The sequence below is a fragment of the Passer domesticus genome, chromosome 7 (genome assembly GCF_036417665.1).
Source record: "Passer domesticus isolate bPasDom1 chromosome 7, bPasDom1.hap1, whole genome shotgun sequence".
NCBI classification, from domain to species: domain Eukaryota; kingdom Metazoa; phylum Chordata; class Aves; order Passeriformes; family Passeridae; genus Passer; species Passer domesticus.
Genome location: NC_087480.1, coordinates 9,982,187 through 10,010,000, shown reverse-complemented (window position 1 = coordinate 10,010,000; position 27,814 = coordinate 9,982,187). Strand labels below are relative to the sequence as shown.

The window sequence follows — 27,814 nt, the reverse complement described above, 5'->3', positions numbered from 1 at the left end:
TTACAGCTGTGGAAGTCAGTGGGAAGGAAAACTAGAATGTGTTGTCTAATGCACTGCCAGGATGCTGTACTCAGTCAGACTCAGGGTCAGATGTCCAGTTTTGTCTGTGTGCAGCTCATTTGGGTAATATTCATGAAGCAGAAGTAACTAATACTCAAATTTCATTCTTGTGGTTTAGTCATAAGACTCCTGATACACAGGCTCTGTAAACTGCAAGGCAAGCTAACCTTTATTCTCATTTGCTTTCTTTTTTATGTAACTAAAGGGCTCTTTAAAAGATAAAACTGCTCTGTAATACCTTTTTATTTTCTATAATCTGGCATTTTGAAAACCGTAACCTTTCTTTTAAAATCTTATAATGGAAATACATAATACCATACTCATTACACCATTTTAGCAATTACCATTTCAGGAACATGTATTTACAATATTCTTAAAGTCAAATGTCACAGTATAACAATGTTTCATACTCTTGAGTGTTTGATCCTGCATACATCCCGCTTTGTATTCGGCAAAGAAATTCTCCCAGCATGGATTGGTTGATCCATTTATGCATTCAGAAACTTGTCTTGTGCCTTGCCGAAGGCATAAAGGCACATTTGTCATTGGGAAGATTCTGGACCATGTCACTTGCTTTCTCAGCTTGAGACAGAGAACACCAAGATGCTCTAAACCCCTTTGGGTGCATGCTGTGACATGAGTTTTAGAGGTGCACCTGTCAGAAGGGAGGGCACTGAAGAAGCTTGCTCCCTTAGATAAACAAATGCAAGAAGGACCACAGAAAGCTGGTGTTTCCAAAGGAATATGTGATTGCATGGTCAGCCCTGAGCTAGCCCTTTTTGCCACAATTTCTGAGCACATATCACAGCAAGTTATTGTTTAACCTTTCTTAAATTCTGTTGGAGAGCCCTTGCCATTCCTGAAAAACCATCCACCCTCCTATAAAAAACTACTCTATACTTCTGCACCAGAGCCTGTTCTGCAAGGCACATTTTTGTACCTTATTTTTTGTGCTAATGTAAGTCTTCACTGTTTTTTCTTGAAGGCAATCAGTCCTGTGAAGTATGCTGAAATAGGTCTCTAAATGAATTCTTTCTTAGTATGTTTGAGAATCACCGCAGTAGGCAAAAGCATTTGAATAAAAATTACTCTCAAAATTGCTCAATTAAGAACAGTAAAGAAATTGTGCTCACCTATATAGTAACTAAAATTCTTCAAAATGGATTGTGCTTGTAAATCAGGTGACTAAGTAGTCACTTCTTTTTTAATTTCCTATATTCCATGGTAAAAAATAAATGTTCACAGTGGCTCTGGCTTTAGCATTTTTGGGGTATTCAGATGAATCAACCAGTTAGGTGTGGATGGAGGGGATACTGCTGGCAGCAGTTCCCATGTCTCTGTCACAGCTGTGTAAAGGCACAGGGGCTGCTCATCTTGGAGGATCCCAGTACTCTACTGAGAAACAACCTTCCCTCAGCATTACTCTGAAACATGGGGAAATTAGCTCAGAATGTATTTATGGTGTGTTGTTTCACTAAAACATTGCTGAACATCTTGTGGTGTGGTTAAAAAACTTGCAGAGCCTATTCAAATACAGTTTCCTGTCTTTGATATTTTCTGTGACTATATGTAGTGTATGCTATACAATGCTTATATAGTTCCTTTTGCTTTTTACATCACCAAGTGGTTTTACAACATCATTCTTTGTCTTCTCTTTGTAGGCATTTCCTGTTTAAACATGGATCTGGGTCTTCAGCTATCTTCAGCGCAGCCAGTCAGAACTATCCCTTAACATCCAACACTGTTTACTCTCCACCTCCTAGGCCTCTTCCTAGAAGTACCTTTTCCAGACCTGCCTTCACTTTTAACAAACCTTACAGGTGTTGCAACTGGAAGTGCACAGCTCTGAGTGCCACTGCTATCACAGTGACCCTGGCACTGTTGCTCACCTATGTCATCGGTAAGCCCTGATCCTTTCCTCTGCTGAATTATTCTTTCACCTCCTCTGCTCTGTCGTCTTGCTTGCTTTGCACTAACACAAATCATGTTTTACTATTAATATTTGCCATTGATGCTTTTTAAATCCTGACAGACAAAACACTGGATTGGCTAAAGGTTGAACACAGAATTCTCATTAACTTTCTACTCTGTTAACCTTGATGCTGCCTAACAGAGAAGGAAATATTATTCAAGATTACATGTTTATACTAGCAGAGGGCTCCTGCTGATTTTAATTGCTGCGATATTTTCTTAAACGTTTGATTTTCATATTACGCCTTACAACATTGGTTCTCCTAAAGAATTATTTGGAAAGACTGGTAATGTTTAATTGTGTTTTGCTTTGCTATCCTTAGTTAATTTCTTCAGTCTCATCACCATTTAAATCTTACATGATTTTCCTCCTAATTATTATATCATTTACTAGAATGACAACTAGCTCTAAAATAATTTTATACCATGTTGCCTAAGATAGATTTTGTTATCCCTTTATTGAATTTAATATTTAAAAAATGGGTTACATAGTACCAACTTTGCCATTTTATTAGCAAGATACATTGAACAGGTTTACTAGAGTAGCTAGAAAGGGCTTCCTGAGGTTTGGGGTTTGTTTGGGTGTTGTTTTCTTTTGGAGGACAGGTGTATTGGAGGTTGCTTGAAGTCAGTGTGATTACAAGCATACATAGAAGAGCAATTCTCTGTGGTTTGCTACATAACATTTAGCCTGAACTTTAATTATTGCATTGGATTTTCAATCTGAATTGAAAATACTAAAGAACATTATTTAGTAGTGTGTAGAATTTAACAAGTGTGTAGTGTGTAGAATTTAATTAGTGTGTGGAATTTAAGAATGTGACTGTGGCTTCTGTAAACAAAGGGAAATGTAATTTTTTTTTTTGCTATCTCACACACTCTTAGACTGTTGTTTTACATGGCAGTTCACAGGTGGAGTATTCCTGATACCCTATGGCTTGAATGGGAATAATTCCAGGTTTTGCCTGAAAGAGTGCAGTTCATACTTGGTGAAACTTGACAGAAATACAAGTACAGATACCTCCAAACTGATAAATGGCCACTGATTTTCTATACTCTCTGAATAAACATATCTATAGTGAAAATGATTAAAATTTCAATAATTTCTTCTTTCCCACTGAGACTTTCTTCAGTCCCATAGTGACAAAGTTCTGGTGATTGTCAGCAAGATGCTCATCAGGAGGGATTTTTTCCTAACATGCTCACCTAATGCATATGGGAAAGCAGATTGGAGCATTTCTGGTGCATGATGATTTGAAAGCACCTGAGGATCTCGTAAGCTCCATTAATTGCAGATTTACATAACAGCTGGTGAGCATATGCCCTCAGTTAGGACAGGCTGTATCATTTTTGCAGCCTCATCTGTTTGCTGCACATTTTATCCCACCCACACCATTTAGATTTTATCTGGATTGAAGCACTGCCTCTTTCATCCCTGTTTAGATTTCAAGTCTGCCACTGAAATTTCTGTAACTTTCTAGGGACATTCTGCTGTGTGTCATCAGCCTGAGAAGGCTGGAAGCACTCCTTGTCACCATGAGTTAAAGAGCTCTGTGTGACTCTCCTGTAAATGTGTCTGTTTGTCACATCGTGGTAACACAAGGGTGTAGTATGTTTTCTTTAGCTAGGCAGAAGCAGGTAAAGTAGAAATGTCTTAGCATTTTATAAATTATTACCATTTCTATTTATGTTTTCTATAGACAAAATACAAATTTTTGAACAAGGACTTCTAATTCAGAAAAATTTTCTGGATGACATTATTTGCTCTTGTTTTCCCCAGAAATGTTTGAGTTGCATAAGCTTTCCTGCAGATTCAGGTAGTCTTAGCTTATTCCAAGGGAATATTCCTTCTGCCCATCTCTGGTTGGTTAAATATTTAGATAAGTATATGGTCTCTTTTTATGACTCAGATACCTTAGCTCTTTCCCTTTTGCTGGGTTTGAATCATAGCATATAGACTGCTTCCAGAGTTCACTGGCTCTGTAGGCTTGCATATTTGCATATCTTTTCACATCAAAAATTTAAATATGCATGTTTTAAACAGTAGTTGAATACAGAAATTCAGACTGTATGTAACACTCTGAAGTTAGAATTCACTCCCCCAAGTGTTTTCTCTTTGCTCACCATGATTCAGATCCCTCGCTCCACAGGTTTTCTTCAAGTCAGAGGAAGTTGTGTTGTGTCTGAGCAATCACAACAGACATGGGCCTACATTGTAAAACAAAACTCATTTTAATTTCAGGACCAAACTTCTGCTTGAAGTGACCTGTGATCAGCTCAGCAGTTGTTGCTGGAAAAATAAGGGAGACTTCTAAAAGGCAAAATTGTTTTCATTGTATTTTTTGGCATAGCCTGCATTAACTTACCATGAACTACAGTTTCAGGCCAAATGAGTGTTGATCAAAATTTAACTTCAAGCTTTTTCTTCTCCTTATCTAAGAACTTAAATGTTCTTTTTCAAGTATTTTTCACTGCCATTAATGCTCAAGCTACACATTACTTTTAAAACGTAATCTCAGCCTCATCAGAACATCTCCAAAGTCTTAGAGACATGAAGCTTATTCTACATCAAAATTTACAAGTGGCTCTTACATTTGTAATGAACTGAGACCTGTGCCAGAGTGCTCTAAGCAGTGATTTCTTTTCAATCAAAAGGTAAACTATCAAAATTATTTTGTTCTTTTATTTTTCATCCTTTCCCTCTTATCAGTGAGACTCAATAGCAAAGCTTTTACATAAGAACATGCAATTCTTCAGTATTTTCTCTCCTTTGAATTACTACTACTCAGTTAAAAAAATAATATTTCTCCATTAATCCTCTTTTGGCCTGTAATCGCTGTGTTTGCTATTTGGCCTTTCTGAAATAAATTTGACTATTACATGGACAGTAAGGAAATTATAGCACACTGTTGATGGTTGTGTAACAGCAGGTTTATTGAAAATCTTTAGTTTATCAAGAAAAACACATATTTTCACTTCAACAGGAGTAATCGCTGTGAATAGGTTCTAAAGTCATAGTAGTTACTCCAAAAAAACCTTATTTCATAAAGTGCATGTTTGGTCTTCACACTGTTGGAGATGTAATCGTAAATGTGCTGAATTACTTTCTATGGAAAAAGTCCTACATACTTTTATCTTTCATTTTTCTGTTTTCCTGTGAGTTGAGAAATGTAAACCACATAAATCTGGGCAAGGTTGTTGAATTTGCCCACAAGTGGGCAGTGAGGCAGGTGAGCAGTTGGGACACACCTCAGGAAGGTGATGTTGGTGCCTCTCACCAATGCATGGGGCCTGCAGCAGCTCCACCAGCAGTTCCTGGTCTGCCTGAGAGGCTTGCCAAAAAATTAAAGAGTAACTTAGGCAAATCCAAGAGACAGAATAAGAAATACAGTATTTCTTTTGGTTTTTTGCAACACCATTTCCTCTAAGCCAAATAGAATGGGTGCTGTGGCTGCTCATTTAGTAGTTCTTTTTAGCCCATCAGTGACTATGATTTTTCTTCCTGATACTTTACCATTTTATCAGCAGCTGATTTTGGACTTGCAAATCAGTGGTCCTATTGATCAAAGGTGCAGAGCTCCTACTGTTCCTATTGATTTGAGCAGGTGATGCAAATGTTCAGTGCCTCTGAAAATTGCATCTCATGTTCTTGGATTTAACCATCCCTGACTATGAAATGACTATTTTATATACAAATGAATTCTCAAGTATGAATATGAAGTCGTCCTTATCCTTCATGATATTATCACTATTTATGAGTAGGCACTGGAGGTGGGTGTTGGGTCTTAAATTATATTCACATGAAGGGTAAGGAAATTAAAGCCTCTGTGCTGCCTGACACTGTGACCTGTCATTTCTCACTCCATGTACAAGGGAGAGGAGTGATGGTTTCAACACTGGGAAAGGCCAGACCAAATTTTAAGGACATGTGTATCTCAGTGCATAGATTTATAGATTTATAACAGATTTATAACAGATATATAGATTTATAACATTGATACGTCTCTTTAGACAATGTATAACAGTAACAAAAAAGGAATTATGCAGAGAAGGATCAAGGGGAAAATATACTGCTGAACACTGAAGAATATAATGGTATAGTAAACAGTGCTAGGCATTTCAGGGTTATGCAAACGTTGTGATACAGATGCATAACCCTGAAATGCCATTGAGCTCCTTACTGGGGGAACTCTCACTGAGACAGATTCATCAGGGTCTCTCAGCTGGGAATTGTGATGTCTGCTCTCCTGCATTACTGAGGACCTTGATACTATCACAAATCTCTAAGTATTCAGAGGAGAAACATTTACTGTTGCCCAAGACTAGGTTTTCTTTGTTCCTAAGTATAAAATATAACTCAGTAATGAAAAATGAAACCATTATTTCACCTCCTCCTCTAGGAAGATTGCAGGAGAGGGGGTATATTTGTATTTTCAGGTATAAAAATATATTTGGTATGAAGATAAGACTTCTTGAGAAAGAGGAGAGTGCTGAGAGTTAAGATGGCTATAACAAACACATGGAAGAAGTCCTTATTTCATTAAATGCCCTACATGATCAAAACAACTTAGCATTTTAATATGCAATTTAAAAAATATTCTGAAGACTGAATCAAATATTAAAAGTTTCAAATTATGAAATCTGTTTACAGCAGAATGAAATAGTATTTCATTTGTAAAATGAGCTTACAGAAGATCACCTCTTCTAAAGGTCATGATCAAAACTTAGATTGTGGCTCTTGTGTCCAGGTATTTTTCTCATTAATTCACCTTTACTGGAACTGAGACAGTGGGGCAAATGTGGCTTTATGCCAAAGTGAAATCCAGTTTTATAAACAGAACCTGCTAGCAGTTACAGAAACAAATAATTTTCTGGCACTTCGAGCAGGTGCAGAAGGAGTAGTCAGCTGCTGATATACATTCTATAACAGCTCTTCTGAAGTCTGGGCTTCAGGGGGATGATCTACTGAGATTCTGTAAAAAAGCAGAGAAAGCTAAACAGAAGCCTTTAGTGGAGGTCAGCAATTTGGAGGAACTTCACATTTGCAGGATTTTTTTGTCCTTTGAAGTTCATCTTGCAGGTAGTAAGTACTTATTGCACAGGACTTTTTTGATGTCTCCTCACTACTGAGTGTCTCTTTTGCGCTGGAGCCAAGGCTCTTATTCACATTCTGCCAAACGTGTAGCACCGGAGTTGACAAGCTGTGCTTACACAGAAGGTAGATAAGAATAAATTAAATTAGATCATTGGCTTCCTAGCAGATGGCAGGTTAATCCAGTTTACAAAGCAAGTTCTGAAAAAATTGCTTGTATTTTTGTGGATATTTACCTGAGTATGCCGTAGAATTGTGGGGACTGAGGTAGCCAGTCTGGAACTTTCAGGTTGTTTTCTTTAAATGTTGAACAAAATAAGTGACCTGGTCAGTTACCTCAGAGGTAAAGACCCAAGCTTTTGTTCTGAACGTGGCCCTACTGGTTTCAGTTCCAGCAGTATTGTGAAGCAACAGAAACCTGCCTCTGTGTAGGGAAAATCCCTTAGACAGCATAACATTACACTCACTTTTCATCTCTTTGCTGAGGGATTCCATGAAAGAAATTTATTGGAAGGTTAGATGATGTGGGCCTTTAATATTTCTTTTTCTGCAAGAGATCTGTTTTATATCTAATAATTTTTTTTTTACCTAAGAAGCATAATAATTTAGCTAAGAAAAACTCAGTACTATGACTAGGATCCTCTGTACTGGAGAGAGAGTTCATTTAAAATTACCCTCCACTGTGTGGCCTGGCCAGGACAGCATGGCTGAGGAAAAAAATCAGGTTTGTCATAATCCTGTGGCATCCTCCAGTCTCTTCATATTCACTGACTACAGACTCCTCTAAATTTAGCTTTTGCCATAATATTCATAATGCATGTTAAAAAAAAAAAAATCTGTGTCAATTTTTTTGTTAGAATTTTATCAGAAACTTTGGATTAAAAAAGAACTGTCTAATAAAACATAAATTAAATATAGGTATGGTAGTATCCAAATTGTAATCCCTATCTCCCCACATTATGTAAACAGGGTCAAATTTTGCCTTCAGATTAGTTTTGCCTCCAGATCACCTGTGAAAGCAATGTACAACTCTGGTCATGGCACCGTGCAACCCCTGGATTGCACAGAGCAAAGCAATAATGTAATTATTTACAGGGGATTATACTGGATGTTCAAGCAAGCCAAGAAAGAATATCTTTTCAGATGAGTGCAGTTCCTCCCAGCAGGGAGAATATTGCACTCAGCTGTCAAAGGAGAGGTTTGGTTAGGCCAGCTGATGGAAGTCAGGGTCTGATGCTCCTGCTGACTCACCACAGCTCCTCCTAACAGAAGTGTGAATTTTGCAATCATGCCAGCTAACAAGCTGTTTCGTCTCCATTTGCCTGCTGGCCCTTGGGTATTGCCTGAAACTGTAGCAGCTCAGCAGTGACTTTACACACCCTACTAGTACCTGAAGTGTTTGAGGTGCTGCAAAATACAGGGTATGTATGCAGAAATTTTTTGGAATGCCAGATAGGGAGAGCCAGAGTAGCTTTGGCTTCTTCTGTAATGTAAGTGTAAGTCATCAAACTTCAAAGGCTGTTCTGTGTGAAGTTGAGCTGCATCATCTAATGCATCTTAGCCCTAATGGTGGATTTCATACTGTTAGTCAGCAGCCAGCCCTCAAGGGTGCTGCAGTCAAGGTCTTCAGAAGGTTGAGCTTGGAGAAAAGGGCAGAGACATTGATCAGAAAGTGAATCTCCCTCCTTCTTACCCAGCCCAGTACTAAGTTAGACAGAGTGATGGTATAATCTCCTATTTGTTCTGTGGAGTAGGATCTTACACCTGGGCATTACACATGGGAAATACAGCTGAGAACCTTGCAAATGGATTTACGCTGGGGGAAATGACATTGTGGCCCACATTTGAATTGCACAGCATTTTCTGTGCCCCTTTTGTAAAAGCCAGAAATCCACTAGAAAAAAAATCAAAGGGCGAATAACTCAAAAGAGAAGTTCTTTTGAGCTTTTTAATGAAATTCAGTACATGCCTACTTATTTCTAAAGAGATTTGAGAGATGGAGATTTGAAAGTTTTATGTAATCTTATTTGGTGAAATAACTGTGTATTTAAAACATGCTGTACATATGTTGTAGGAAAAAGCTCCACAGAAATTTTGTATCCCCTATGTAAAAGAAAAGTATCACAGAAAATGTAGAAATTAGGGGGGGCTCTGTGTCTGCTAAATAAATATCTATAGTTAACTTCTGGAAAAAGTATCTCTAGGAATTAATGCCTTCACTGGTGTTTGTGGTTTGGTTAGTCCCAGAGTGTCACTTGGATTTCTCAATAGCTATAATTAATGTAAGAAAAATTGGGATGATTTTAAGATTGCAAGGTGTCTGGGTTTCTGAAGTGTTTGAAGTCATTCAGATCAGTTCAGATAGATCTTATTTTCACAGCCATGTGCTTTGCTGTACAACTCTCAGTTGTGCCCATTGTGCAGCACAAGTCCGGTGCCCCGTGTCACCTCCCAGGGATGAGACATCCGAGCCTGGCAGAGACCATCCTCTCTGCCACGCAGTTGGTGTTTCCAGGGAGGAAGCTGACAGTCAAACGTAGATACAGATCGTTTTGCAGCTTGCCAAGCTTTGGCACAAGCTATAAAAACAACAGCACTTCCCCAGCCTGAAAGAAGACAAAGCCAGTAAAGGACTGGAATTGGTGCGAGTGGATGATAAGGTGAGCAGAGTGTCTAATGTGGCAGGGGCATGCACCAAGGAAAAGGTGCAGCACACGTTCAGCCCTGGCTTTGTGATGTACCCCCTGCAGCATGTGCAAATGCTCTCCTAGGAAATGAATGATAACAACAAAAGGAATAGTGTAAAAAAGCAACTATATCATATTCAGGATTCCATAACCACTAAAAGCTTATTATTGATGTGGGCAGTTGTGTTTTGCTTCTAGTGATCTGTTTCAAGTGCTTATATAATTATTTGCATTAGTGTAAATGAAATGTGCATTCATTAGCTATCAGTCTCATTGAATTGTGTTCTCTTTTGTTGTTAATAACTCTTTAAATAATAATAATGTCCAGAAGCTCAAGCCAGGAGCAAGAGCACTTACTCTAGAGATGTCAAGGCTGCTTTTTGTTGTACATGGCAGTGATCTGTCTCTCATGAAGAATCTCAAAACTCAGAACTTAACTCTGTGTGATCTGACTGTGAGACCCTTTTCAAAGTATTATCATGGTCCCTTGGTGAATTCAAGACCATAGAATATGAAGCAATCCAAGCTTTAGATCTCTACTGACACCAGAATGCTTAGAGGTACCCTTCTAATACATCTTCTGGGGAGTGGGTATGTGCCAGAGTCCAGATCTGATGGTGAGTCAGTGGCTTGAGATGCAGTAAATTTCTCACAAATACTGTCACCTCACTAATTCAGTAGTAATGCTCTCATTTGCTTGCTTTGGTTCATGTATCTATCACTGGGCGACCCTGGAGTGCACAGATCTGGAATTAATCACTGTAGTTTGGCAGCTTTGCATTCTTGTGGTAGTGTTCCCAAGCCCTTGACAGGAATCCATTCAACGCTTGGGATTTTGTTGAATTTTTATGATTTAACTTTTCAGTGTGCAGGGGAGACTTGTGACCAAACACATGGGAAATGGACTCCAAGTTTCCTGGTTGTATTGAGATATTTTCCTTGAAGTATGTACAAGTGCAGAATAAAACTATGTACTTTCTTAATGCAAGACCTATTCTAGATCACACTTCTTTCTCCTGGGAGTCTCTGAGGTTCCTACATGGTTCAGGAAGAGCAAATATATTGCATTTTAGGCTCCCACTGTGGGCAGATCCTACTCTGTGCAAATTGCTGCATGTGGCTAAAGAGCTGCTGCTCGGGCTTTGCTCTTCATGTGAGAATTCCAGCTCCTCCATGGGGGTCATCCTCAATCCATATTTTAGTGGGTCATCAGTCCTCCCTGCTGAGCTACTTCAATGCTAAGGCAGCCTCTTCCTTGGAATAATTTGCCCTTCTCACTAAGACCTAAGTAATTGCCTAGACTAACTGCAGTACTGTCATGTTATACTAAAATAAGATCCTCTGTCACTGTCTTTCTCCAACCATCCTTCAAGGCCTCAGATCAGAAGCAAAGAAGGGAAAGCAGAAAGCATAAATGGCTTTTCAGGCAGAGTAGAGTAGGCAGCCCCTGCATATGGCAATAAAGATAGGTGATAGCTTCTAAAAAGGATTGTTTAGTTATTTTCCTTGTACATACATAAATAACAACTATATTCTTGTTAATTTGTGTTGTTAAATAATTGCATATATTTTAGATGTAGAACCAGCTTTTTATCTGCAGTGTAGTTCTAGACTAAGTCTGGTTAAGTAAGTAACCAGTAAGTAAGAGTAAGTTTTTGCTAATGTTTAACCTGAAATGTTTAGAATGTTTTAATATTTAAAATGAAAGGGTTTCAGAGTGCTGTGGGCACGGTTTCACCTCAAACTGGATTGAAAAAGTGAGAAGTTTTAGTTGGTGTCATTGTTTTTTGTCAACAAAATCCGAGATCTTTGACAGCCAAAAGCTGAGGGACAGCACTGATACAGCATTAGAATCTGTCACGCAATATTGAATTTATTCAACTGTTATCCTTTTAAGTGCAAGTAATTCCATTAATTGCTGCAGAAATTCATCACCCTGACCTGGCTGAGCTCCAGAAGAAAGTGTGGAAACTAATTAAACATTGAGTTTTAAGGTAAAATGCTAAATTGCTCATTAGCCCCCTTGAAATTCTGATTTATTACTAACAGAATAAAGTAATACTTGACTTTACAGAAACTGGGTCATAGCATTCTTTCGTAGTCTCACTGAAGGTGCTGTAGTTTAGACATCAATTAATTGGTCTTCATTTTTTTGCAGCAGTACACTTGTTTGGTTTAACCTGGCAACTACAGCCTGTGGAAGGGCAGCTCTATGAAAATGGAGTTAGCAAAGGAAATAAAGGAACAGAATCCATGGATACTACTTACTCACCAATCGGAGGAAAAGCTTCAGATAAAACAGAAAAAAAAGGTATGTGTAAATGAGAAGCCAGGCAGATGATGAATAGTTAAACATTGCTGCTCTTCAGATCCTGTCTTATCTACATTTTGACAGCATTTTGAGTTCAGGTTCTACCTTCTTTAGTATAATTTTAAAACGGGTATGAAAAGCCCATAACCAGATATGTTCCTTCAGCAGAACTCTCACTGAAACTAGCAACCAGTCCATTAGAAAAGGAAGGTTCAGTAGCACAGTGAGAGAAGAGATGAGAGTGTTTGGCTTATGCCTTAAGACAAGGAAGGGAAGACCATATTTGCCTCATTCCCTCTTGTGCAGAGGGCTTGACACTGTACCTGTCTTGCAGACCAAAATCAGTCTCAGAAAAAGGGAACCTCTTTGTGTTGACAGGTCAGAATGTGCAGAAGAGTAGAAATCTTAAAGCTTTTCAAGGCATCCAGTTCTTGAAGGTCTAAGCTAAAGCTCAGTGTCCTGTCACACCCCAGCTGACCCAGAGACAGTGAATCAGCTCCCAGGAATCTCCCACAGCTTCACAAAACACCTGAGCCAGTATGGCAGCTCCCTGCTGCCAGGGGCACAGCCCTGCTCTGCCCTCCCACCTCCCTCTGCAGCTCACTGTGCCCACTGCAGGGATTGTCTCCTGCACAACCTGGCCACCTCAATCCTTCATGGCAGCAGAAAATGGCTTTGTTACAGAATGCAAATCATCTTCTGCCAAGGACGAGGCTGAACCAGAGCTCTTGAAGTGCCTGAGCTAGGATAGGAAAGGAGTGGGCCGTGCAGCCAGGGTGTGAAACAGAGGGAAGGATCTGTCTTGGATGTGCAATTCCTTCCTCTTAAGTCCTGTCATTTGATGTTTTTGTTGTTTGATCACCTGCTCCAGTACTAGTCACATGCTCTGGCCCATGCTTCCCATCGTGACAATGCTTTCTGACCATAAAAAGCAAACGGCCTTCCCATTTCTTTTTATGGCACGCAGAAAAAGTGGATAAATCAGATCAGATCAAAGTGAATGGGAGTGGAATATGAAACCTAATCTTCTTGTCAGGAGAAAAGTAAAATTGTACTGGTAGCTCTGCACTGATAGGAGACTTCCAGAGCTTTCAAATTTTACAGCAGAGCAGGGATCTGATTTTGTGTGTTCTGGGTAATATCCATGGCTGAAAATAGGCAACAAAGTGGAACATTGTTGTACCAGGCCCTCCAGGAGGAAGATTGCACTGCACATCAATAATCTTGCAAATCAGTGTGGCACAACTGGATAGAGATCATATTAGATAAATGAACAATAGAAATACATGTAAGGAGACAATGATGTTGTTTTCCATTATTTCATCCCTTAGAATGGATTTGTAATGAGTTGTAGAAAAAGTTTTATACACTTTTGTATTTTTGTCCTGGTGCACCATGGAAAATATCTCAAATAGTTCTCCTTAACTACCTTAAATCATTTTGTCAATGTATTACAGATTAAATAAAAGCTTTTCCAATGCATTTGGCTTCCAAAGAAGGATGTGTAGAAAAAACATCAAAAACATCAGAAATCTTCAAAGTTAGATAGTTGGAATTGAGAAAAGAATATGCAAGTCAATAAAGACTCAATGTAGTAGGTAAAAATGCAAACCACCTGCCTTGCCCCTGGGAATCCCAGTTTTTAGTGTAGCTACAACTCCCCCACAACACTAAAGAGCAGAGTCCTGTGATAGCAGAGCCATTTCACCGAGGGCTTATCCAGCAGTTTCAGAGATCAGTCAGGAATAGATATGCACTGTTGTCTCACTCGTCCCCTTTCACATTTTGGGGGTAACCTGTAATCCAGAATTTAAGACAGCAAGGAGTACACACTTGGGAAAACACAAGAAAAATCATGTGGAATTAGTACATGCATAGTCTGACTCTGGCTAGTCTTTGCTCATTTTCTTTCTCTCCATCACTTTTAATATATATCAGTAATTTTATTCCCAATCCTCCTAACAAATTCTCCATCTAGAAATGATGAAAAGGAGGAATTGGAAACAGGCAACTCCTTTCCGTACACACACAGAAATTTGATGCTTTGCCTGTAAACTTGAAGCCACTGGAATAAATAACTGCTGTCAGATACTGGTGACCTCACATTTTCCCAATTCAGTGCAGCAGCACAGAATGCTTTTGCAGACTTTGAAAGCACATATTTTAAACTAATCTTTTAATGAAAATCAAGTTTTTAAACCAGGAAGTCAGATTTCTTCAAAAAGTCACTTTATAAACACACTGACCCACAGCTATGAGTTAACATGAGTTAACATTTTAATATGTAGTAATGTGATTAAAAAGTCAGATATCCTATTGATGCTGATATTTACCAGGGGAGTACAAGGAAATTGATTGTTTCAGGATCAGTAATAATAAGCATATGGGTATGTTCTTGTGGAGGTAATTGGCACCACGCTGTTCAGAGTTTTTCTTTCTTGAAGCCAAGAGAAAGATGTGATTAGGAATCTATCTTCTGTTTTAGACTTCTGAGGAAACTGTGCTTAGAAAGCATACGGGAGAATTAATACCCTAGTTGGCAAGAGTGGGAGCTGTACAAGGAATTGAATATAGATAATTAAATGATACTTTGTCATAAAAAAAAAATGTTTTTACAACAAAGGCAGAATTGTATTGCAGCACTATCATTTTAAAAGCTTATTTTGGACTTTTTCAAGAAAGAGCAAGAAAGTACACAAAGAACATCTGTGAGGAATGTGTTTTCAGGTGCCTTTTGTGTACAGTCAATTACCTGCTTAGTTCAACTAAACACAGAAACAAAGCTAAATTCCTTTTCTGTAAAGAAAGCAGAGGGACTCAGTGAATATGAAAATATGCATTTCAGACATGACTCCTGCAAAGGCCTTTCCATGCTCTGTGGTTGTCTGAAAAATTAGCATTTGAAAGGTAGGGATTCTGAGACTGTGTCCTATCAGTAGGGGCAGATAGTATGTGTATTTTCCTGTTAGCATTGTGAACAGCAGCCTGTACTTTCCCAAGGGATGAGATATATGTACATGTAAGTGCACCTGGGTTTTTTTAAGCTTATATTAAATTATTGCTAAAGCAAAGGTATTTTCAGCCAAATGTGGAAAAAGTTCCAAGGTACATTGCAACACTAATATGACATTCAGCATAAATTGATAAAATCAATTAGTGAGAATTCACACAGACTGACAACATAACATTTTTTCTTTTCAACAAGGAAACAGACCTTCTCACTCCAAAATACAAGAAGTAGTTACTGTATGTTAAAAGGCCTTGAACACTGACCAGTAATACCTTTAACTCCAAAAATTATACTGTATCCTTGACTTTTTACTTAGTGCTCTACTGTCTTGTAATTGAATCATATTAATTACCATGTGTCAATATCATCAAAAAGTTCCATGGTGTTTTACTTAACCCAGGGCAATTGCTTGCAAAGAATCATTAAGATTTAATATCTCTAGAGTATTGGAAATAGGGGAGAAGGTTTTTAAATTTACATAAGCCAAGTAGGATCTTTTATGGGTTGGGGTGGAAAGGAATCCACTTTCATTGTACAACAGAGAAAGTTTAATTCTCTTTTCAAAACTCAACATTCAAAATTCTTTCCGTGAAGCAAATTGGGCAGAAGTAGTCTCACTTTAAACATTGTTCAAGTAGCAATTTGGAAATATTTTAACTCACAAACTAAATAAGTGGTGTATTTTTAGAGTACTAGATTATAAGTTTCTGCTCTAAAAATAGATGTATTTACATGGTGAGGTGTTATAAGTTAGTCCCTTATTCTTGCTGTGGCTTTGATGACACAAAGCAGCTGTAAAGCTGGAAGATCTGGTGCCCAGAGAATTGCTCCTGCCTTGTAAATTAAATCTCTATTCATTAAGAATGCTAAGTACTTCCTACGCTAGTTAAAGCCTATGTAAGGTCCCACAGAGAGTCTTTGTTATTAACACACTCAGGCAAAAGCTGGCCCTAGCTTTGCTACTGCTGTTTTCATTTCTAGGAGTGGTTTATAAAATTTCACGCACGTTATGTTGGATTAGATGTTTATATCCATGTATTGTAAAAGATGAGGCTCCAGTCACTTTGCTCCTGGTTATTTTTCATTGTGGTTCTGGAAGGAGATGAAACATAGCTGGGTATGGCAGCTGAATTCAATCTTCTCTTGACTTGTCCTCTAATGCCACACACTATCCTGCTTTTACTTTAGTTCAGAGTATGGAAATGTCAAGAGAGTTTTGCAAACCTTTCAATGGAATTAGCTCAAATGTTAGCAGGATTGGGTCAGGATTTGCAGCATGTCACAATGCTGATCACAGACAGGCAGTAAAAAAACCACAAAGATGGTGATGTAAGCCAGCGAAGCAAGCCAGCTCCAATTTAGTTTGACAGAGTCTTCCTTATGCATTCCACTTCCCTTGTGTTTCCGAGCTCTCACACCCATGTGTGAAGGTACACATTGTAGATGTCTGCAAATTTATTGTTCAGCATTATGAAATTATGCCAGTTTTATCTTCAGAGTACCTTTCCCTGCCCTCATGCCCCTATTATGCTTTCATAAAGACCAAGCCAGAACAGACGTCCTTTACTTCTTCAGGGCTAGTTTACCATAATAAAACCATAGGGAATGGTGATTAATAGAAATCTGGGCCTTGGACAGGGGCTCTGAACTACCAGGTTTGATGGATTTTCTGTCCTCGCTTGGGACCATTTGTGTAGCTTCTGCAATGCCCCTTCAGCAGCAGTCTGAAATCTGTACCAGAGGAAGAATTTCCCACTCTCCTTGCTCTGTGCATTCACAGTTAAATGTGTTTTGACTGCATTGTTGATGGGCAAAAACTGTGATCTACACAGCAGCAGTTCCACCTTTTCATAATCAGTAAAGTGTTCATAATCGGCAAAAATCATTACAAAAAATACACCATGACACTTTTTATTGGAAATATGTTGTTCGTGTTTGTTTGTGTTTTCCAACTTGTTGAATAAAAAATGCAGTTATCAGTGTTAGAAGTTGATTTTTGTGTATTCCAATATATCTAAGGCATGTTTATACATTGTAACTATCTCTCTTCACCCACTGTAAATACTCAACTGACTATTTGTTTGTTTCTGAAAATCAGTGTTTCAGAAGGGCCGGGCCATAGACACGGGAGAAGTAGAGATTGGAGCACAAGTTATGCAGACCATCCCACCTGGTTTATTCTGGCGCTTCCAAATTACCATACATCACCCCGTGTACCTGAAATTTAACATTTCACTGGCAAAGGATTCTCTGCTGGGAATTTATGGCAGAAGAAACATCCCACCTACTCACACTCAGGTAATTGGAAATGATCCTGATTCTATCACACTTATATTTTCAATCAGCAGTGGACTGGAGTGTTCACCACGTGCTTTCAAAGCAGAGAGGGAGGAAAGGACTGGCTGTAACCAGTCTGGTTATCCTTTTTTGTACTGAGCTCTAGCAATACCTCAAACCATGGTCTCTCAGAGCACAGTGGTGTACCAGACAGGTCAGCAGCTGTGACCTCAGGGATGTGACTGTCTGGGAGGCTGAACAAGTCCTGCTGCATAGATCCAGTGTCTTCTATGCCAGGGACGGAATTCCAGTTGACTTGAAAATGCTTTCATTTCTTTATGATTCCTTTAAAACAAATAGATTGTACAGTCAGTCTAAAAAGTTAATAAAAAAAAAATCCTATCTGTGGTTTCTAAGATCAAAATTATTTTTGAGTGCTTACTCCTGGGGATTTTTCAAGAGAAAACCTAGCTAAGCAGTCACATGCAATATTGCTGGTCACATTCAAGTTTTTTGTTTAGGCTTAATGTATTTGGCATATGAAGCTGTCATTTCTATGGATAGTAAATTTTTCTTCTTTCTTTATAGCAGAATCACACTCCGCAGAGTGTGATAAACATACATGGAATCATGGAAAGATTGTTTATAATGGACCACTGGAGATCATCTGCTCTAACCTCAAAAATTTTTATTAGAGTTTTGATATTAGAAATAAGCACTTTCAGCTGTCACTGACTTTAATGGAAGCTGGATCTTCAGTTGAGCTGACAATAAACTTTACTGAAAATCAGAATGCCTAAAAAACCTAGAGAAATATATGTATTTCTTGAACAGGGATTCATAGAAATCTCTGCTGCTTTGAGGTTAACAGGCATTGTCAGCATCCACCCGGTATTAAGAACTTTCCCATAAAAAAATACACACTTATTTGCATTACTAAAATTAAATATAAAGAAAAAGTATATTGAGGTTTTGATGTCTGATAGTGATATGAAAGGGATTAAGGATTTAAAAATCTGGTGCAGAACAACAGGTTTTTTATCTGCTCTTAGCATTTGAGATTAATAGCTGCATAGCACAGGCACTACACCTTGGGAATTTTGGAATTATTCCCATTGAAAAGATGTTATTTCTGGGCTGAATCTGCTGTATATAGTGCAGCAAGTCTGATTTTACCCTGCCACAGCAAATAGCTATGCCAGTTTTGATGCCACATTTCTGACCTATGATAATGCTTTTTATATGTAAATTTAAGCTACTTTGACTAGGTTATGCAATTGCTGTCTGCATTGGTGAATACTTAGGCAATTCCTCTTAAGATTTCAACTGTTTATTCATGTTTGAAGGAGACATGCAGAGTAGATTCATAAATATTTGCTAGGTGGTTAATTTTTGCTCATTATTATTTCAGTTTGATTTTGTAAAACTGATGGATGGAAAACAGTTAATTAAACAGGAACCAAAAAACTCAGAGGAGCCTCAGCAAGCTCCCAGGAACCTGATCTTGACTTCACTGCAAGAGACAGGTTTCATCGAGTACATGGATCAAGGAGCTTGGCATATGGCATTCTACAATGATGGAAAGAAAGTAGAGCAAGTGTTTGTACTAACTACAGCTATTGGTAAGAAAAATCACAATATAATTGTTATTCTGATTATTACATTGCAAAGATGTATTTGATGTATTCCAGCTCCTCTTAAGTATTCCCTTAAATATGTTTTATTTCAGCTTAGTTTAATTAACCTCAGTGGAGCAACAGCGTGTTAAGCCAATATTAGACAAATAGCAATATTTGTATATTAAAGATGGATGTTATCAAATTAAGTGTGAAGTTTTCATGTATTAAGATTTTTTATATGATAGCTTAAATGCTTGAATGATTTCTGCTGTTATCTTTTTCCAAGTAAAAGAGATTATATCTGCCCTCTCTACTTATGTGGGCCATAAATCCTACAAAAATTATCCAGGCTTTAAGTCCTTATTTCCAGTCTTTTAGTCAGCTGTAATTTAGAAAATCTTTTGTGGATTTGTTTGTGAGTGTTGTTTGATGGATGGATGCTGGTTTTTTATGCAGTTACTCAAATGCACCATTTTGTTTGGAATACAGAGGACAAATACAGGAGGCAGTGTCCTGGTTGCGTATGAGATTCCTCCTGCCTTTTTTACATGCATAGGTGGGCAAGTGTTTGCAGATGTAGGTGTTGTGAGTGAGCAGTCCTCACACACAGGGCTTTTTTGGAATTTAAATTTAGGTGAAGTGTTGTATTTATGACAGTCTCAGTTTGCTGCAAGACTTTAACCACTATACCCTTTAGTTAACCTGTTCTACCATATGTTGAGCAAGATGTCTTTACTAGTAATGGACGTGCCATCTGCTCTTGAGAGCAAGTGGATACTATTTTTACTGTAAACACCTTGCAGAGCAGGACAGTATGATTCAAATATCCCGATTCTGAAGGACTTGCATAGAAAAAAAAATGGAGATAGAGTTGTAATGACTGGTTCTGGTATAAAATTTCATATTTGCTCTGTTCAAAAAAGTTTAACTTCTACCATTATTCAATTCCATCTGAGAAAATAAGAGTGAAGCAATTTATGAAGCATCTTTTCAGGTGCTCTACAAAGACCATAAAACCTGTCCAAACTCCATCCCAGCCTAGTGTCAAAATTCCTGATCCCTTGTTTATTTTTATTGTAAGACAGCAGGGTTTAAACAGGAGGGTTTCAATAATATTTCAGTTAGTAGCATAACTTCTACTCCTCCCCTTCCCCCACACCCCCCACCCCCAAAATGAAATTAGTTGACAGACTTTAATCCATGTTGCATGTGGTAAAAAAGTTTTTGTCCATCCCTTCTGTAGCCAATAAGCAGAAGAGACTATGAAAGGGGGAAGCACGTGAGCCACAGTGCAGGCAAGAATCCTTGTACTTAATCTTCAAAATGTCTGCAAGGAGATATTTTTGGGAAAAGTCTGTTCATGCTGCTGCAAGGATCTACTGCTTGTGCATTTGAGCATACTGCCAGCTATTGTGTTTTCATAACCTGTGTATCATCTTCTCCTAGTTTTCTGCGCATCATAACTTGATTGTTTCTTCTTTTCCACACAAAAAAAAAAAATCTATATTCTTGATATATATATATCTAGGATATATATATCAAGGATATCTATATCTATATATCTAGAGGATATATATCTATGTCCTTTATGTGCATCATAACTTGATTGTTTTTTCTTTTCCACCAAAAAAAAAAAAAAATTAAAAACCTAACTATATCCTTGAGGCATTCTTCTTATTGTATTTGACATCTCTGCCAACAAAGGAATCAGCCAGGACCAGAAACCCTGAGAACAGAGCAAGAGATTGGATGCATCTCTGCCAAATGCTCCTGAGAACCAGCCATGCTCCTCATCAGCATCTGTCAGACTGTATTTCAAGATGCTCCATGTTAGTTATGTATAAAATTGATTTTTACTGAAATTCTGATCAGACTTTCTTGAGGAGGGTAAATTGCATGCAAAATGTGGCATGCTTCAAGTACTTCTGTCAACTAAATAAAGGGCAGCCCAAACTGGACATTGCATAGAGGGGAAGTAACTTCTCAAACCATTAATTCTTCAGGTCAGTGTATGGATCCTTTGTGATTCTAGGAAAACTGAGAGAAGGCAGGCAAGTGCACACATAGAGCAATACAAGAGTTGATAATGAAAAGTAATATAACAAATTGGTAACGAGCAGCATTTCTGTGAAAAAAATCTTCCTTCTAAAAATGAGCTGTTTTTTTAACTTTGAAACAGACATCTGTGTACAGGTTGTGGATATCTGGTGAACAGATGCATGTCAAATGTCTGTTCTTTAGTATAAGCTGATAGCCTGAAAAGAATGACTTCATATAACCATGGGAGCATTCAAGAGGAGCTAATCCGTATCTAAGTGCCCATAATTATGATCAAAATATATCCGTTATTTTATTAATTGTGTAGCTTTCTTCTTCCTCCTCAATTATTTTGTGGGAAAGGCATCAAGTTTCCTATTTTCCCATAGCCAGAGGTACTTCACCTCATCTCTTAGTGGATGTGGCCACTGGACAGTCCCAGCTCCCCTGGCTCCAGAGCCTCTCTCCCAGAGCCCCTCAGTCCTGGAGCTGGTCTGACAGTGACTTACTCCACACAGGATCATCTTAGCTTCAATTTACTTCATATTCTTTATGGAAAATTCATATAAATCAGTGAATCCACTGGATTCCTGTAGGAAATACATGTGTAAATTGGAACCAGCTAATCCATGTACAGATAGGAGCCTGTCCTCAGATGTGTGAGGTTAAGTGGCTTAATATCCAAAGCTGTGTGATAAAACATGGGCAAGTTTAAGATTAGAACTGAAGGTGGGGTTTTTTCCCTTCAGATCTAGTTCTTAGTTCTTTATCACATTGAATTTCTTCACTGCACAAAAGATTATTTTTTTGTTTATCTGATTGTATAGAAGTGGAAATCCTGCCCTTCTCCAAGGGATTCAATTCACATAGTTCAAATGAACACGATAGAAGGCAATTTACTCTATGAACAGGTTTCAAACAAATTACTTCAGCAAGAAAAGAAAGTGTTTAAGATGGACATTTTTCAGCAAATACTCAGGTTCCTGCAGTGCTTTTAATGGTGGTAAATTTTACATGAACACTTACTTTAAAAGGTTTTTGTTGTAATATAAATGATGCACCTGTTATCTCAAAGCTGTCAAGAAAAAAATCTAATAAATATTTGTAAGCTCTTGAACAGGAGTTTTGTTTTATGCTCCCTGTGAATGAAAATGGGCTTTTTACTGCTTCTGCACCTATTTGTATGTTGAGATGTGTCCTGCAGAGTGAGGTGAAGATGCCATTCATTTAAAATTCAACCAATTTATGTTTTTCTTTGTGCACAATTGCCTGAATAAACAGAAATCCTGGATGACTGCTCTACTAATTGCAATGGGAATGGAGAATGTATCTCAGGCCACTGCCACTGCTTCCCAGGATTCCTTGGTCCTGATTGTGCAAAAGGTAATCTCATATTAACTGACCCATGGTGCATGACAGGGATCATGATTATGGTGTGTGACTGCTAGGCTTGCAAAGATTCAAAGTGATTAAAGGAGATTAAATTCCTTTTTCCAGCCAGATGGCAGATACAGTATAAGCACACATGTGGAAAGTTTCTTTATGCTGTACTTGAGTTAACACAGATCAACCACTTCTCCCTTCCTGACTTTCAAATTTAGTAGGTTCCTCCATCCACCTTTGCATGCTGTCTGTAATTGTAAAATACATTTTTAATAGGTGTCTTAGGCATAGCATAATGTTTTCTGCTACTTAAAAGTGACAAACAGTTTCACTTTGGAGAAAGCATAAGTAAATCAAATGCTTCTGTGGTCTTAACTTGAATAGGGTGCAGATAAGAAACCTAAAGCAGCTTACAGACAGTTTTCCAGCATTAAGGCAAAAAAACCATGTTAAGTGAGCTTACTTCTGTTTCAGATATTTCTGTCAGTATTATCCATTATCCGCTGCATGTGATGTCCAGAAGTTCTTATGATTTCCCAATGTCTCCTCAAATGTAGGGTTTATTTTTTTAAGACTCGGTTGGCTCAGAAATTGATACTGGATTGTAAAAGTAAGCTTCCACATTGCTGCTTTACATACAGATCAGTAATGGCTACAATTTCAATTATATTAAGGCTTCTTAGAAGAAAAGAGGCATGATCTTGCTTCAATTCACAGGAAATAAATATTAATCTTACTGAAAATCAGGCACTCCTGCAAATTTTCTGCAGAGGCCAATCAAAGGGAGAGTTGGTTTTATCTTCTAACATATCCCATTTCTGGTCAAAATTAAGGTATGCAAGAGAGGCAGACTGAGGAGACAAGGACATTGTATTACTGCTGCACTGCCTAGTTCAGAGATTTCAGTCTGTTACAACCCTTGAACCAAATGAAGAATTGAGGAGCTGGAGTGGAAAAGTGATTTTACAGAACGATAAATGCAATAAATGTTAATCTATGTAAGTATGTAAATACATTAAAAAGGTCAATCTGCCTTCTTCAGATTCCTGTCCAGTGCTGTGCAGTGGAAATGGAGAATATGAGAAAGGTCACTGTGTGTGTCGAAACGGCTGGAAAGGTGCAGAGTGTGATGTTCCAGAAGAGCAGTGTATTGATCCAACCTGCTTTGGCCATGGTACCTGCATCATGGGCGTCTGCATCTGTGTCCCTGGATACAAAGGAGAGATTTGTGAGGAAGGTTTGTGAAATTTCCTTCTCTGTAGTCAGGGGGGTTGATTTTTGTCTTTAATTTCCACGTGGTTTAAGGTAGTTGAAAACTCACAGGTATGTGATCAGCTTTCTGTGAAGCAGAACTAGTTTGCTCAAAACTACTGTCTCACGGAAAGTAATGTTAAGATAGAAGTTTCTCAAAGGTAAAGTTATTCAGGTCTTGGTAACAGTCCTGTGGTAAAGGTATTCAGGTCATGGTAACAGTCCTGTGGACTGATCACATAAAATTCACATTTGTATTTGAAAAGATAAAATTATTTATTTTTATTTAGCCAAAAGCTCAGGGTAAGCCAGTCAGAAGATCATTTAAACAAAACTTAATGTGGTAGTTCTCCAAAGCAATCTGACAATTGTAATCAGCATTTTCCTTTTTCATACTGTTACATCTTAGATTTTTCTGACAATATAAAGCTGAAAGGGCAGCAAACAGGTTCATTTACCAGAACATACTGTGTAATTCTGTTGTCATATGTCATTTTTACTGGGAGCCTTTGCTCACGGCACTAAACTGGCATCCTTTAAGGCTTGGCTAACAAAAAGTGGGAAATTCTGTGAGAAGAAGGTATTGTATTTTTTCTGCTTGTGGTACTGATGTGTCTCTGCCCTCATCTGTAAACAGAAGCAGTTGTTGTTTCCCTCAGCACGTCTGAGGTTGCTCATCAGCTTTGACTTTCTTCCCTTGTGCATAGCCTCAGAAAGCAGAACTCTTCCTCGTGCTTTCCCTGATTTGATGATTTTTCACTAGTCCCCTTAGTTCCCCCTTAGCCTGGAGCTCCTGACAGCATACTTTGTGTGTCCTGCTATAGAGATTTTTCAGTAATTCTTTTGAGTAGCACACACAGGAGGCTTTTTATGTTGCTTGAATTCTCTAGTCAGAAAAATGTCCAGGATGAATTTGATAGATTTGACATACCTGGAATGGTTTTTAAAGGGAGGATCAAGAGAATGCTTCTGACATAGTCAATTGTTGGTAGTTTCAGAAACCAAGAAAACCCAAATGGGAAAAAGCAAGTAATACACAGATTTCCTCAGTGAGGCCATGATGCTGAACAAGCCTGTGGCTGGTGAGAGGCTGACTGTTCTTTTTACTTGCTTTGTTTCTTGCCATAATGAGATCCTGCAAAATGGTTAAGGGGAAAAAATGACATAAATGTACTCAGTTATTGAAACTGAGACTGGGAAGACATTAGATTTTTACAGTAAGAAACTTATTTAAATTATAAAATAAGGTGTAATTATGTAGAATTACTGAAATATGGTGGATGAAACAAACCTGTGTGACCAAGTACGGTGGGGTTTTATTGTAACAGTGTGTCCTTGATATGACTGTTCAGTTAGTATTGTAAAGCATAGCTTGTGCAGTAGTTAGGGAATTCTGTAAGGAATTAAGATTATTTTATTGTATGTAAACAAGATTTAGTCTTATACCAGTGCTGTTAACAGACACAGCAACAGATGTACTATCCAGGGAGCACCAGTAACTGCATGTATTCATTGCTATGAGGGTCCCTTGAATTTGTCCTGCCAGATTATCATTCCTAAAATGGAGTCACTCTATTAATTTTAAAATATCAGCAAAATAAAGAGCTGTCTCAAGATGAAGGAAAATTGCTGTGTATTTTTGTCCTATGTGTAGCAATATGTGCATTGTCCAGAAACACTGATTCCCTCTCTCAGAATTACACTGTGCACAAGCCTGGAAGGCTGAAAGAGGTACAAAATAAATCCTGAAATAAAATGTTGAATTGGTGGCAAAGCATTTCAAAAGATAAAGCTTTACTTCTTTATTTTTAGATTGCAAGGCCCTATAAACTGGAGGCCATTAATTTCTATGTCTGAAGTATTTAGCTTTCCCTTCCTGAAGCAGAAAACATCTCTTCATTCCTGTAGAACAGGATACTGTTTGTTAAGTTTATAGTTTAATTATTAAAATAGTACTTGTGCTGATACTTGAGAAATACATAGCAGAACTTTCACAGTGTCTCTTTAACATCAGTCTGAAGCACAATATAACATCAATAGGCTTCTGGCTAATTGTTTCTCATACTCAGACCCCACAGATCCTTCAGCTCCACAGTCTTCCTGCAGCCTCCAGGGAAGGCTGGCTGCTTCCTGCTTAAAACCTGTCTTGTTAAAGCTGTGCTGGGGCTTTGTGAAAGAATATGCTGCTCATACAGCACTAACCAGCTGATTTAAATTCCTCTACAGAGCTCCTGAGTTTTTCACTAGGAATAGTTTAATCCAAATTGAGAACAAATTTAGTTCTTTGTTTGCAAATTGTTCATCAGTACATTAAGACTTTTATGAAGCTGTTCATTACCTGCAATTGCCCAGCACATATTTTTTATGTGTATGGGAATTTATTTTTTTTTCCGCAAGCATTGAGTCAGACATTCACTGCTCAATCTTAGTGGATAACCTTTTTTTGTAGCAAATATTCAGCTATAGAGATAGCTTTTCACAGGAAGGTGAAAGAATAAATCTTTCTTTTCCCAGATGTAAATAAAACACAGTGTACTAATACCCAAATGGAAATACATTGCACAATTACAGAATTAACTATTAATTGCTCCAGCTGTTTCCCAGCCCTGCTACTGAAGCACAGACCTCACCAACTTAGTCCAATAGATCTGTCCTGGGAATCTGTGTTTTAAAAATAAGACAAAATTCATGACAAGAGATTCATATGGCCTCTAACAGTCTGTGTGCTTGCTTTTTTCCTGTTTTAAACTTACCCTTTTGCACAGATGTTAACAGACTCTTTTTCCCTTGTGTTTGTTAACATTGTTTCAGTTGGGTATTTGCACAAAAAAATAATCAAATTAATCCAAATCCCTGATGTATTTCACCAGTAAATAACTGTAAAGGTGTGAGTTTTGTGCTCTAAGCTGTATATTCCCTGCTTTCCAGAGGACTGCCTGGATCCCACGTGCTCTGGCCACGGCGTGTGCGTGCAAGGGGAATGTCACTGCTCCACGGGCTGGGGCGGCGTGAACTGTGAGACAGCTCTGCCCGTGTGCCAGGAGCAGTGCTCGGGCCATGGCACCTTCCTCCTGGACACAGGACTCTGCAGCTGTGAGCCACAGTGGACAGGACCAGACTGCTCCACAGGTATGATGGACACTTGGCTTTATCAACATTGCCTGTGCATTCTGCTGGAGGTGTGAAAGAAAGCAGTTGCTGTTGCTGTGCTAATAGGAATTTAAAAAACGAGACAGGGATGAACCACGAGTACTGTGGCATGGCACTTCATGGGCTTGTCAGCAACTGGCTTTCAGTTGCCAAGGATAAGAAATGTGTTTGCTCAGTGACAAGAATGTTTCTGTCTGGTGGCGTGACATTGAGAACAGTAGTCCTGCAGGAGGCAGATGCCTCCTGGCATGCACTGGGGGCAAATGTGACTCTCACCTGAGCTGCTGAGCACCTGTCAGGCTCATGCAATCAGGGAATCCACAGTTCAAAGAGAGACTGGGAAGATTTTTTTAAAAAAATTCCAAATACAATGACTGATGAATAAGAAAGCTCTGTCAAGAAAAAAATCTTTAAACAAAAAAAGACCATAATTCTCTCATGCTGGGATAAAAACTCTCTTCCTCCTCAGAGGACCATCAAGGTTTGATCCCCCTAAACTGGATTAAGAGTTGAAATGGATTTCCTACATGCTTTATACATTTACATTTCGTTTTCTTGAAATAAATGCACTCTGCACATTTTGCTCTGTAATGGAGCATGTCATTACCAATGTATGTACTACTATTTTTCCCCCTATAGAGCCCACAGAGCCAGAATCTCAGATGATAAGTAGCACATCCCAGTAGAGAATAGATGCAAGTGACAGATCTGCTGAATACTGTGGAATACAGCCAGTGGTCCAAGTCACCAATTTTTCTTAGAAATCATCATTCAGAAGAGCACTTGGAACAGTATAAATTTCTGCACAGATCTTCAAAGTGTGTGATTATGGTCTTTAAGTAGGGACTTATAAAATGCTCCTCTACATGATGAATTTTTAAGCAACAAAATATTGACCTGCTAATAATTTTCAGTGTTTGTTAGAAGGACCTTGCATTCATTCTACATTCCAAAATTAATGCATGC

At 38.3% G+C, this 27,814-nt stretch overlaps 1 protein-coding gene across 12 annotated transcripts in view; it reads left to right on the top strand.

Moving 5' to 3' along the window:
* Nucleotides 1-27,814, top strand: part of TENM1 (teneurin transmembrane protein 1) — an 818,347-nt gene that overhangs the window by 673,007 nt on the left and 117,526 nt on the right. For 11 of the 12 annotated variants that reach the window (XM_064426811.1, XM_064426812.1, XM_064426810.1 and 8 more), the window contains 7 exons: nucleotides 1,722-1,960; nucleotides 11,969-12,121; nucleotides 17,230-17,429; nucleotides 18,820-19,030; nucleotides 22,346-22,447; nucleotides 23,490-23,684; nucleotides 26,627-26,827. In XM_064426811.1, the coding sequence (XP_064282881.1) occupies nucleotides 1,722-1,960; nucleotides 11,969-12,121; nucleotides 17,230-17,429; nucleotides 18,820-19,030; nucleotides 22,346-22,447; nucleotides 23,490-23,684; nucleotides 26,627-26,827 (1,301 nt within the window). The remainder of the gene's footprint in view (nucleotides 1-1,721; nucleotides 1,961-11,968; nucleotides 12,122-17,229; nucleotides 17,430-18,819; nucleotides 19,031-22,345; nucleotides 22,448-23,489; nucleotides 23,685-26,626; nucleotides 26,828-27,814) is intronic. The other variant, XM_064426816.1, reaches the window with a different exon arrangement.